General features: G+C 42.2%; 1 protein-coding gene across 13 annotated transcripts in view; it reads left to right on the top strand.

The window, feature by feature from the left end:
• GIGYF2 (GRB10 interacting GYF protein 2) overlaps window positions 1–13,387 on the top strand; it is a 162,440-nt gene extending 149,053 nt beyond the window's left edge. For all 13 annotated transcript variants that reach the window (XM_032753782.2, XM_058437102.1, XM_032753786.2 and 10 more), the window contains 4 exons: window positions 563–717; window positions 2,478–2,710; window positions 5,413–5,560; window positions 12,346–13,387. In XM_032753782.2, coding sequence (XP_032609673.1) covers window positions 563–717; window positions 2,478–2,710; window positions 5,413–5,560; window positions 12,346–12,413 — 604 coding nt within the window. In that variant the 3' untranslated portion in view covers window positions 12,414–13,387. The remainder of the gene's footprint in view (window positions 1–562; window positions 718–2,477; window positions 2,711–5,412; window positions 5,561–12,345) is intronic.
• The last annotated feature ends 49 nt before the right edge of the window (window positions 13,388–13,436 follow it).

Raw genomic sequence — 13,436 nt, 5'->3', positions numbered from 1 at the left:
AATAACAACTTTATGCATGTAATTGTAAAGATTAAATGAATACATGATAAGTAGTAAGTGCCTGGCACATAGTAACTACTTAATAAATGGTAGTGTTGTCAGATTGTTTCTTCTTGATTTAGGGCCTAACATATTATGAATAGGACAATAAATTTCTGTTAGTTTATTGAGCATCTTTGCCAGGCACTGTGCTGTAGGCCTTTTCATAGAACATCTTTATTACTTATGATAACCCAAAAAAGTGTTAGTACCATTTTACAGATGAGGAGACTGAGGCTTAGTAAAATTAAACAACTTACCTAAGGACACATAGGAAGAATTTCATCATTTTTTCTAAATAGAAACCCTGTATCCACAAATTAGGATATATTAACTGAGGCTAGATTTTAAGGGTATATCCAATCCAAATATTTGAATTTTTTTCTTTTTTGGAGCCAAGCATTGGATTACTTACTGGTCATCCATCCAGTATTGCCAAGACATTATCTATTTATGGTGTTGTACTATAATCATATAGTAACAGTTTCTGGGAATATAATATCACCCTATTGTTTTGCTTTAGTAAATCTGTAGGTGTGTCTAACCGGCAGAATAAGAAAGTAGAAGAAGAAGAAAAGTTGCTGAAGCTCTTTCAGGGAGTAAATAAAGCCCAGGATGGATTTACGCAGTGGTGTGAACAGATGCTTCATGCCCTTAATACGGCAGATAACTTGGATGGTAAGAATTGGGGAGGGAAACCCGGCATGTGGAATGACAGAGCAGGACCCACAGAGAGGCTGGCAAATTTGAACAGTGGGCCAAAAGTCAAAAGATGAAATCTAAGGAGGTCAACTCCTGCATCTGCCATAGGAACTTGTCTCTTTAATAGTATTACTTGTGAGAAAAGTCCAGTAATACTAAACTCAAATAGATTATTGGTGGTTGTCAAAAAGTAAATGCCATCTTAGACTGCCTTAATGATACACAGGACAGAGGAGGTCTTAGTTCCATACTGTTCATTTTATGGGGAACATTGCCAGCTATGTCAAGTTAAAAAAAGTAACTCTCATGCTGGGGACAAAGGTCAACCTGGACAAGTGATGGCTGAGGTGATGTGACATCATTCCCTTTCTACCTTTGGGGGAGGGAATGGGAATTGTAATAAAGCAAGTACACTTATTTTGTGTGAGATAAAACTAGGACCAATGTGCAGAAGTGAAAAGGCTTTGGCACAGTTTAGAGAAAAACTTCTCATGGTTAGCTGTTTACAAACAGAACTGTCTCCCATCCCTGAATGTTTGAAGAGAGACTGGACAACATGCCAGGATTCTCCTAACCAATAGGCTGAATTGATTTAGTCTACCTCTGATACCCTGTCTAAAGCCAAGAAACTGTGAAAAATAGCAGTAAAGGAATTGGCCGGGCGCGGTGGCTCACGCCTATAATCCCAGCACTTTGGGAGGCCAAGGCGGGTGGATCACGAGGTCAGGAGATCGAGACCATCCTGGCTAATATGGTGAAACCCCGTCTCTACTAGAAATACAAAAAATTAGCCCGGCGTGGTGGTGGGCGCCTGTAGTCCCAGCTACTTGGGAGGCTGAGGCAGGAGAATGGCGTGAACCCGGGAGGTGGAGCTTGCAGTGAGCCGAGATCGCGCCACTGCACTCCAGCCTGGGTGATAGAGCGAGACTCCGTCTCAAAAAAAAAAAAAAGAATTAAAGGGTTCCTTTGCAGCAGTATAACAATATCTAATGGTTTAAAAGTCTACAGAGAAAACAATTTTAAATAACAGTAATGGCTGCCATGCATTAAGCACCTACCATGTGCTAGGCACTCTCTTGGAGTTAACATGTAGTATCCCAGTTATTTGATTAGCAGTGATTTTTAAAGATACCTTTACAAGATAGGTGATATTATCCCCATTTTATAAATTAGGAAACAGAGGCTCAGAATGGTTAAATCACTCATCAAGGTCACACAGCCAGCAAATTTCAGAGTCAGGTTTTAAACCCATGTTTGTCTAACTCTGATACTCATGCTTTTCTCCTATACCACACACTGCTTACATTCTCCATTTGATTTCTCTCTAAAAAATCTCAGTGAATTGAAAGTTCCAGGAGGATATAGCTGTTTTCTTTAGTATATGTTGTAGTGCCTGGCACATATCATAGGAGTTAATAAATATTGATTGATTTTGGGGATTCTTAAGGAAAGAATGAATCCCCAAATTACTTCAGCCTTAGTCAAGTAACTGTTTCAGTCAATATAACATTCAGTGAAATTAAACATGTGATATGGGTGTTCTGATTATAATGTTTTTTTTTCATTTCTATAGGGTAGATTAAAGAATATTTAAACACAATTGCTGCGTACTTACCAAGTTTCTGTCATTAATGTTTGATTAGGTATAAAGATACATTAAAAATGGAGACTGATTTTTGTATGTTTTCTTTCATTATTTCATTGTTACCCTTATCTTCTCCCCTCCCATTTTGCAGTTCCCACATTTGTTTCTTTCCTGAAAGAAGTAGAATCTCCTTATGAGGTCCATGATTATATCAGGGCCTATTTAGGAGATACTTCTGAGGCCAAGGAGTTTGCCAAGCAGTTCCTTGAGCGCCGTGCCAAACAGAAAGCCAACCAGCAGCGTCAGCAGCAGCAGCAGCAGCTGCCACAGCAGCAGCAACAGCAGCAACCGCCACAGCAGCCACAACAGCAGCCGCAACAGCAGGTATAAAGTAGTGTGGTGTATGCAGTACCTCTGAGGATTAATACCTTTAGATGTTGAGTAACCCAAGAAATGAAAATTAATACAAAGGTACCATTTTTGTATATCCAATAACCACGCTTTAAAAAATGTGTAGACTTCATATTTTCAAATTACTTGTCCAGATACCTTTGTGTATCTCCCAAATAGCAAGTACAACCATTCATTTTACACTAGGTTTACAGGTTCCATTTTTCTTGGTTTGTATTTGTGTCATAGTTAGATTGTACATTTCAACATGCCAAACCCATGGATCTGGTTTTGAAAAGTTAAAACTTAAAATGTTGAATTCTCCAGTGTTCAGGATGTGCTATATTCAGTACTGGCAAACACTGCAGCATGCCAGATATTTCATGTTGTTGTTGGGGATGTAAAAAATACAGCAGTGATTCTCATTATTCACAGTAGTTATATTCTGTAAAGTCCCCATAAACACTGAATTTGAGCAAATACTGAACCATTGCTCCTAGGAGATATATAGGGTTAGGTTCCCATAAACCTCTAGTCACAATATTTTTCTCACCAGATCAGTACATAACCTTGTTTTATGTGTGTGTCTTTTTAAAGACACCTCATTTAATATATGTTGATTCATTAACATTGAACTCACAACCAGTAGCACTACTATTCATTCCCAAATGAAGCTTATCCACCACACATATTTTCTTCCTAAGGCACCTCACAGCCTTCCTGTGCTTAGGAACACCAACCAGTTCTTCAGCACTATAGTTGAGGGCCACTTTACACAGTGAAATCCGGTGACTCATGTCTGTAATCCCAGCACTTTGGGAGGCCGAGGCAGGTGGATCACGAGGTCAGGAGTTCAAGACCAGCTTGGCCAACATGGTGAAATACCATCTCTACGAAAAATACAAAAATTAGCCAGGCATGGTGGTGTGCTCCTATAGTCTCAGCTACTCGGGAGGCTGAGGCAGGAGAATTGCTTGAACCTGGGGGGCAGAGGTTGCAGTGAGCCAAGATCACACCACTGCACTCCAGCCTGGGTGACAGAGTGAGACTGCCTCAAAAAAAAAAAAAAAGTGAAATCATTAACAAAAAGCACAAAAATTTGGAAAACATGGCACTAAATAGACCACAAAAAGGGCACTTGTTGTCAGTATTGAGAACTGTAACAAGAAAGCATTGTTTCCTTGTTCTACCTTGACTGGGAATATATGCCTTTAGCATCTCATGTTTTTTGCTCTGAGTATGTGTATTTCTAGATGACCATAAAAGCACTACAAGTATTCATTTTGGGGTTACAAATACATTTTAACAAGTAGGTGAATTCACAAATATGGAATCTGTGAGAATCAATTGTACAAGTTTTCTAAAAGACAAGATGGCAAGGCTCATGGAAGGGCTTAGAGATATTCATATCCTTTACTCCTGTAATTGTTATTGTAGAGATAATCAGTATTCATGATGGGTCACTTGCGATGAGAATGTGGAAGATACCGAGAAATACAAGGCATTTAACATCCAACTGGGTAATGGGCTAACAGGCATAAATTGAAGAAAAAGTGAAAGATGTAAACATTGAAACACTAGGAAAAACAAATTTTTTTTTTTAGAGGAAGTGTCACTCTGTTGCCCAAGCTGGAGTGCAGTAGCGCGATCTCAGCTCACTGCAACCTCCAACTCCCGGGTTCAAGCAATTCTCCTTCCTCAGCCTCCCGAGTAGCTGGGACTACAGGCACACACCACTATGCCCGGCTAATTTTTTCTAGTTTTAGTAGAGACAGGGTTTAACTATGTTGGCCAGGCTGCTCTTGAACTCCGGACGTCATGATCCGCCCACCTCAGCCTCCCAAAGTGCTGGGATTACAGGCATGAACTACCACACCCGGCCCTAGGAAAAATATTTTAAGGAGAAGCCATCATATAGCAATATAGAAGGCTCTTTGCATTTGTGAAATGGCTCCTCTGTGGGCTAAAACAGGAAGATGGAAGCCCAGTAAGCACGTGCACCCATGGGCGCACGCATACACACATGCTCACACCAGGCTTGTCCTTCCACAGAGCTTTTTCCACTTCTCCCCCACTACTACCACCTGTGCCTTCAACTGGCTCATTGGCTAATAAGAGCCACAGGGAGGCGTGAAGGGCTAGTAGGCAATTTCATAGTGTAACTAATTGGTAGAAAGTATACAGACAGTATTTTTGGGCCAGGTCCTTTCTGGGATTGCTGATAGGAATAAGGTACACGACTTTAACTTTGTTTGGTAATATGCCACCCCTGTCCTCTCTGTCCTGGGGCCCAGGGAACAAAGAGAGTTTCTGCTCTTGGTTAGGTGAGAGGTGTATATTGCTAGGGTGCAGTGGTCTGCTCATGATTATTTGCAGTATTCATTTCCTAGCGTTTGGTACAGACTCTGTATGTACCAGAGAAGTTCTGTTGTCACAGCAGGGTAGAAACCCAGAGTTAACCAGGGCAGGCTTTGTGGAGGCACTGAGCCCTGAGTGGGATGTCTTGGTCTAAATAGAGGAAAATGGTGGCTCAGTGGCCTGCTCTTGATTTTATTATTAGAACATGTGATGAAAAGCTTTTTGTTTTTCTGCTTTTAAGCTCATACTTCATAAGGTGAGGACAAACCAAACATTTTCCTAGGGTGAGCCAAGTCTGAATCTGCTGTGTAATCTCAGTCATGCTGCTTATTTCACAGGACTCTGTGTGGGGGATGAACCACAGTACACTCCATTCAGTATTTCAGACCAATCAAAGCAACAACCAACAATCCAATTTTGAGGCTGTGCAGAGTGGCAAGAAGAAGAAAAAGCAGAAGATGGTCCGAGCAGATCCCAGTTTATTAGGTGAGCACAGTCCTAGTCTCAGCTGAGTGTTGGAGGAGTGCAGGTGATACCAGTTATCCTGTGTGAGTTTCCATGGAGCATTGTTTTTCAAGAAGGGAAATATTTCTTTCTATCAATAACTAATGTTTTAACTGGTTCAAAATAAGTAGCCAGTATTTACTGGGCGTCTCAGTGCAGGAGCTGTGCCTCATAATAACAACTTATGTTGTATGGTGCTTTAAAGTATTGTTTGATATTTAATATGAATTTCCCTGGAGGATCTTTAGTAATTTAGTTGGAAAAATGATGCTAATAATGAACGATACTAAAAGTATGTTAAAAACTTAAATGCGTATTTGTATTGAAAGCAGACCATTAATCCAATCAGGTGTTCCAAGAAGAGAACCAGTATATGTTCATAATCACTCTATGTATCATATAATTCTCAGAATTACTTTGCATTATGAGGTGACATCCCAGTTTCACCAATAATGAGTAGACCAAGGCGCAGAGATTCAGAACATTTCCCAGTGTTACATAGCTTTCTGCTATGGGATGCTGGGATTTCAAGGCAGGCCTGTTTTCTTTCCACCCTTCTGTGTTACCCACGGCTATTTTTGTCTAGCATTATGGACCATGCAAGGCAGGCTGGGCACAGTGGCTCACTTTGGGAAGCTGAGGTGGGTGGATCACTTGAGGCCAGGAGTTTGAGACCAGCTAGGGTAACGTAGCGAGATCATATCTCTACAAAAAATTTTAAAAACAGGCATGGTGGTGCCCACCTATAGTCCCAGCTACTTGGGAGAATGAGGCAGGGGGATTCCTTGACCAGGAGTTAAAGGCTGCAGTGAGCTGTGATCATGCCACTGCACTCTAGCTTCTCGGAAAAGGTGACATCTGAATTTGGGCTTCGAAAGAATGGCAGAAAGGATGGGGAATATCGTTTCAGGAATAACAAACAGTGTAGGCTGCCCATGTTTTTTGCAACAGTGATGAAACTAACAGTTTTTTTTTCTTTTTCTTTGAGATGGAGTCTCACTCTTGCTCAGGCTGGAGTGCAGTGGCGTGATCTCAGCTCACTACAACCTCCGCCTCCCGGGTTCAAGCGATTCTCTTTCCTCAGCCTCCTGAGTAGCTGAGACTACAGGCACATGCCGCCACACCTGGCTAATTTTTGTATTTTTAGTAGAAAGGAGTTTTTGCCACGTTGGCTGGTCTTGAACTCCTGACTTCAGGTGATCTGCCCACCTTGGCCTCCCAAAGTGCTGGGATTACAGGTGTGAACTGCCACACCCGGCCCTAAAATTATCTTCTATTTGTGAATGTAAAATTAGTTGCTATAAAACCATGTTGTCTGCAATAGAATACATTCGCAAAGATGGAAGTTCCGGTTGTCCTGTCAGGAGGGCAGAACAGTGAGGAGGCTGCAGTATAGACTAGGTAAAAGATACCAGTGACTTGGAATAGGGTTTTGGTAGTGGGGATGAAAAGGAGTTAGATGGATTTCAGAAATGTAGGGGATAGAATTAACTGGACAAGAAGAGTGGAAAGGTCTCAGGCTTGGGGACCAGGATGGATGGATGGTGCTGCCATTTGCTGTGAAATGATAAGCAGTGGAACATGAAACAGGCTGCGGGGAATTGAGTGTTGACTGGGTTGAGTTTGACATGCCTGTGGGACATCATGAAGAGCCTGAGACCCCGCACAGCGAGAGGCAGGTGGTAACCTTACTGTGCCCTTGGTAGGATTCTCCCTTTCCCTCAGAGCCTTCCAGCCCTGGTGAAAACAACATGACAGTAAAACCTAACTTTTAGGACTGTCCTTTGGAATTGGTGCCTGAAGCCAGACGTGGTGACTCACGCCTGTAATCCCAGATCTTTGGGAGGCTGAGGTGGTTGGATTGCTTGAGGTCAGGAGTTGGAGACCAGCCTGGCCAACATGGTGAAACCCTGTCTCTAGTAAAAATACAAAATTAGCTGGGCATGGTGGTGTGCTCCTATAATCCCAGCTACTCGGGAGGCTGAGGCAGGAGAATCGCTTGAGCCTGGGAGGCGGAGGTTGCAGTGAGCTGAGATCACGCCACTGCACTCCAGCCTGTGCGACAGAGTGAGACTCCATCTAAAAAAATAATAATAATAATTTTAAAATAATAATATTTAAAATATTATTTAAAAATAATAATAACAAAGAATTGGTGCCTGAAAACTGGGTTTGGGAACTTGTAGATCTGGTGCAATTCTGTTTTCCTCTGCTTGTCTCAAAAGTCGATGTTAAGGATGGATGGAGCAGCCTGAAATTTTTTCCAATTTGGATGGAAATAGGTGAATAGATTTTAAAACATTCCTTAAATTCTAACTGTGGGTTCTAGCTAAGAAGCTTTGGGACTTGAGGATAGGCTGTTAGGGAAAAGGTTGCTCTGAAAATGAGGTCAGACCGTTTGGACTTAAATATTCCCATGGATCTCATCTTCTATTTATAGATCTAAGAAAGGAAGGGACTTTAAAAACCTCACTATAAGGGTGTGGGAGACAGGTCATCCTAGGAGTAGAGTTTAAGGAATCCATATACCTTGAAGGGGAAGAAAAACAAACGTTGAACAAAGTATTGAGGGTACTCACTGAGGTTATGAAAATTACTGCTCACCTAAACCTCACTCTGGAAATTCCTCTCATAATTGCTCATTTTTGTCCTATACTTACTCATTTCATTTTCATTTATTACTTTTTAATTTACGTATTTCATATAATTTGTATACTGAGAAAAAATTAATAACTATCCATTAGCTACACATTCCCCATGCATAAAATGGGAAAATGAGAAGTCTTCATTGAAAAAGCAGTCACTGATGGAAAGAGAATTTTGCTTCTAAAACAAACCAGCAGAGGGGGCCACAGCCTCATTTTAATTATCAATATTCTCCAATATCTCCTATCTCCAATAGGATTCCTCTTCCCCCCCCCCCCTTTTTTTTTTTTTTGAGACGGGAGTCTTGCTCTGCCACCAGGCTGGAGTGCAGTGGCGCAATCTTGGCTCACAGCAAACTCCACCTCCCGGGTTCCAGTGATTTCCCCTGCCTCAGCCTCCCGAGTAGCTGGGACTACAGGTGCATGCCACCATGCCAGCTAATTTTTGTATTTTAGTAGAGACGGGGTTTCACCATGTTGGCCAGGATGGTCTTGATCTCCTGACCTCGTGATCTGCCCGCCTTGGCCTGCCAAAGTGCTGGGATTATAAGGGTGAGCCACCGTACCCAGCTGGCTTCCTCTTTTTTTAGAGCTCTTCAAGTGGTCATTGTGAATCAGCAACCTGCACTCAGATGTGATAAACACACAATACAGTTTCCCCTCAGACTTTCCTTGTAAGAACAACCTCACAAATCTTAAAGAACTCATGTGAGTGAGACTATGTTCTGAACTTCATAGAATGCCATCTTTAGAGCCAGGCATAGTGGATTGAATCTGTGTTTGTGTTGCCTTGGGTTTCATGGTACCCAGAACTTTCCCTTACATCAAATGGCTGAATTTGATAAAGAATGGTATTCAGCCAAAGGATGAATGCATACCTTGCTGGTTTTTTAAATGACAGTTAAATGAGAATATGTCTGTTTGCTAAAAGCCTAGACTGATAATTAACATATTAATCAACTTTTTTTGGCCACAGACTTTTCCCTTCCAGTCTTTGCATGAGTAAAATTAATTTAGCTTTTGAATTACACTTCCACTTCTTTTGCATGTAGTTCGTTATTGCCTTTTATCACATTTTATCTGTTCTTAAGATACACATGAAGTCAATGAAAATCTGCCTCAGAATAAAGTAATATTTTATTTCATAGACTGGCCTTTAGGTTCTTGTACTTGCCTAATTAACTGTTACTTTAAAAACATAAACATTAGGGCCAGGCACGGTGACTCACGCCTGTAATCCCAGCACTTTGGGAGGCCAGCGTGGGCGGATTGCTTGAATCCAGGAGTTGGGGACCAGCCTGGGCTACATGTCAAAACTTTGTCTCTACAAAAATTACAAAAATTACTTGGGTATGGTGGCACACGCTTGTAGTCCCAGTTACTGGCGAGGCTGAGGTGGGAGAATCGCTTCAGCCCGGGAAATGGAAGTTGCAGTGAGCCAAGATCGCACCACTGCATTGCAGCCTGGGTGACAGAGTGAGACCCTGTCTTTAAAAATACATACATACGGCCGGGCGCGGTGGCTCACGCCTGTAATCCCAGCACCTTGGGAGGCCGAGACAGGCGGATCACGAGGTCAGGAGATCGAGACCATCCTGGCTAACACGGTGAAACCCCGTCTCTACTAAAAATACAAAAAATTAGCCGGACACGGTGGCAGGCGCCTGTAGTCCCAGCTACTCTGGAGGCTGAGGCAGGAGAATGGCGTGAACCTGGGAGGCGGAGCTTGCAGTGAGCCGAGGTCGTGCCACTGCACTCCAGCCTGGGCGACAGAGCGAGACTCCGTCTCAAAAAAAAAAAAAAAAAAAAAAATACATACATATATATATATATATATATATATATGTAAGAACACTAAGGCTTTCATTATTTTCATGGGGGAAGAAAAAGACTTGTGGGTTATTGGAATACAGTTGATGGGGTCAAACTCAGGATGGGGTTTGGAATCCTAGCCTCTCCCTATATTTGGTCTTGTAAGCAGTTTATACCACAGCTTTTTTGGTTAATAAATAGGCATGTTTATTTTTTTGAATCATGATATTTTTGAGTCAGTTAATTAAGGTATTTTTATGTAAGGCATTTTTGTTTATTACTGTTACATTTCAAATGTGTATTTATTTGAAAACTTGAACATTAAAAAACAAGAGGCTGCAGAAAACCCAGCTAATATTAACAGAACTGCTTTTAGAATAAGGACATTGCCTGTTTACTTTTTGGTATTCAAACAGCTAAAACAGTTTGGGATTTTATTCAAGGTAGAGGAACTGGAACATTTTTGGGGAGTCACTCAGTTTAAAGAGGCATTGTTCATCATAATTTTTATCAACTTCCAATTATAGAAGTTTTGGAAAAATTACACGTGACCATTGGGCATTCGGCATTAGGTTTTCTTTTTTTCTTTTTCTTTTTCTTTTTTTTTTTTTTTTTGAGACAAGGTCTCACACTGTTGCCCAGGCTGGAGTGCAGTGATGTGATCTCAGCTCACTAAAATCTCCGCCTCCTGGGTTCAAGCGATTCTCGTGCCTCAGCTTCCCAAGTAGCTGGGATTACAGGTGTGCAGCGTCACGTCCAGCTAATTTTTTGTATTTTGAGTAGCAACAGGTTTTTGCCATGTTGGCCAGTCTGGTCTCTAACTCCTGGCCTCAAGTAATACACCCACCTCGGCCTCCACTGCGCCCAGCCAGCATTAGGTTTTCAACTGTCAGTTGTGTTTGTGAGTACTGCTTATTGCCTTCAATGGGTATGCTAGTGCTGCTTTTTCTAAACCAAATTCCCTTTTTGGTTAATCAAATATTGCTAATTGAAATCCTTTCCTTTGCAAATATATTTACAGTAGATCGAGTTAGAGTACTTTAATCTTCTTGCTCTGTCTACTGTGGGAAAGAGAATATGCGAGGACTCTAAGGATCTTAATAGTGTGTCTTCCTTGGAGCCTCTCACCCTGAGCATCAAAAGCTCTGGGCCAGAACTTTCATAAAGTTTTTGACTGGTGGGGAGAAGTATTCCCATTAAAGTGGGTTGAGGTTTAAAGGGGTATTAATCCCACTCAGATTTCAAAGTTATGTGGTCAAGTAGTTACAAAGAACTTAGTGTATACAACCCTCCATGGTAACCCCCCTGCCCACCCCCATCTCTTTTAAAGTAGACCTCCTGCATGAACTTTCCCCCCAGGGCCAGCCCAGCCTGTCCTTGATACACACTCACATCCCATTCTTTCCTCTCATTCTCTGAAGCAGTGGTTTGCAGGGGGGTTTTTTGTTTTGTTTTTTGTTTTGAGACGGAGTCTCGCTGTGTCACCCAGGCTGGAGTGCAGTGGCGCGATCTCAGCTCACAGCAAGTTCCGTTGACTAGGTCCAAGCAATTCTTCTGCCTCAGCCTCCCGAGTAGCTGGGACTACAGGCGCCCACCACCACACCCAGCTAATTTTTTTTTGTATTTTTAATAGAGACTAGGTTTCACCATGTTAGCCAAGATGATCTCGATCTCCTGACCTCGTGATCCTCCTGCCTCGGCCTCCCTAAGTGCTGGGATTAAGCCATGAGCCACTGCACCCGGCCTGGCAGTTCTTTTTAATTGGTGATGCTATTTTGTTTTATTTTCCTTCCTAATTAAGTTATGTCAGAACCCTAAGAAAATAAAGAATCTCTCTCATTGGAAGAATAGAAAACTACTGCTGTGACCTTTATCTTTATTTTGTCTCCCTGTAATACTTCTGTAGTATGCTCAAAAACAAAAGACTGGCCAGGCATGTTGGCTGATGCCTGTAATCCCAGCACTTTGGGAGGCTGAGGCGAGCAGATCATTTGAGGTCAGGAGTTCAACACCACACTGGCCAACATGGTGAAACCCTATCTCTACTAAAAATACAAAAAAATGAGCCAGGCATGGTGGCATGTGCCTGTAATCCAGCTACTTGGGAGGCTACGGCATGAGAATCTCTTGAACCCAGGAGGTGGAGGTTGCAGTGAGCCGAGATCACGCCACTGCACTCCAGCCTGGGTGACAGAGTGAAACCCTGTCTCACAAACAAACAAACACAGACTTACATTCCAGCTCACCGCCTAGAATTTGAGCCACTTGGTTGCCTGGGTGTGGTCACTTATAGCCAGTTTTTTTCTGCAGGATTTTCAGTCAATGCATCATCGGAGCGACTCAACATGGGTGAAATCGAGACATTGGATGACTACTGAGCACCTGCCAGTGGACTGGCCATCCCTCTCCTGTCTGCTGACTATGGAGTCTCCACCTTTGGACACAACACTTACTCACCATTTACTCTTTATCACTCTGCAACAAATCACAGAACCGATCATCTCAGGCTTTTTCTTCTGGCCCTTTGTGTCCAAGATTCTTTAATCCATTTTTGTTGGTGAACATCTCAGACTATAGATAAGTGGACTGGACCCTGTGTCTTGGGGGTGGCAGCTGGGATTACTCCCCAACAAGGCTGATTTTAGGCAGCATGTGTTCACTATGCTGTGATTTCATCTGTCTCCCAGAAAGTGTGTTGGGATCGGCCATTAGCAGCTTGCTTTCTCTTGTCACTTTTTTTCTTCTATTTTGTTTTTTCTTCTTCTTTTTCCCCCCATCAGGGCAAATGGTCTAACTGGTGCAATCATGAAGAGAGTTAATGGTTAACAGACATTGGCCAGTAACAAAACACCCCATGGACTGTGACTCCAGTATCCAACAGGCAGTCAGAGCTCTCGCGGTCTGAAAGTTGCATTGCCACTGCTAACTTTGGGATTGCATCAGAGAGGCCCTGAGTGGGGTTGAGATGAGGTTGGATTGGTTTGATGTTACACACTCCTCACCTGTTCTTTCTGAGCGTCCTTTCTCTGAAAGGATTTATGTTTTTCTTCGTTAGATAGTGACTTCTGAGCAAGCTGATCTCCCCTGGCATACTCCAACCTGATTGGACAAAGGAAGCTCTATGGCCTGGGAGAGAGACTATTCTTAATTTTTCTTTCTTACAAAAACTGATTTTTCCCATAAATATTTTTACTTCAGAGGACTAGGACCATTTTGTTTTGGGCCCTTCTGCTGAAAATTTGTCTCGTTTAAGAGGCAGCTAGAATCTTTACCATATGTATGAATTTGTATAATTTCATTTTTGGATAGGGATAAACTTTTGCTTCCGATAAAAGCCTGGAATTTCATCTGGTCCTCAGAGCATTGCGTGTGTGTCTTGCTGTAGCCCGGAAAAGGTTTTG

Source organism: Hylobates moloch, unplaced genomic scaffold (assembly GCF_009828535.3).
Source record: "Hylobates moloch isolate HMO894 unplaced genomic scaffold, HMol_V3 SCAFFOLD_1, whole genome shotgun sequence".
Classification (NCBI taxonomy): Eukaryota; Metazoa; Chordata; class Mammalia; order Primates; family Hylobatidae; genus Hylobates; species Hylobates moloch.
This window is presented reverse-complemented; position numbering and strand designations above follow the sequence as displayed.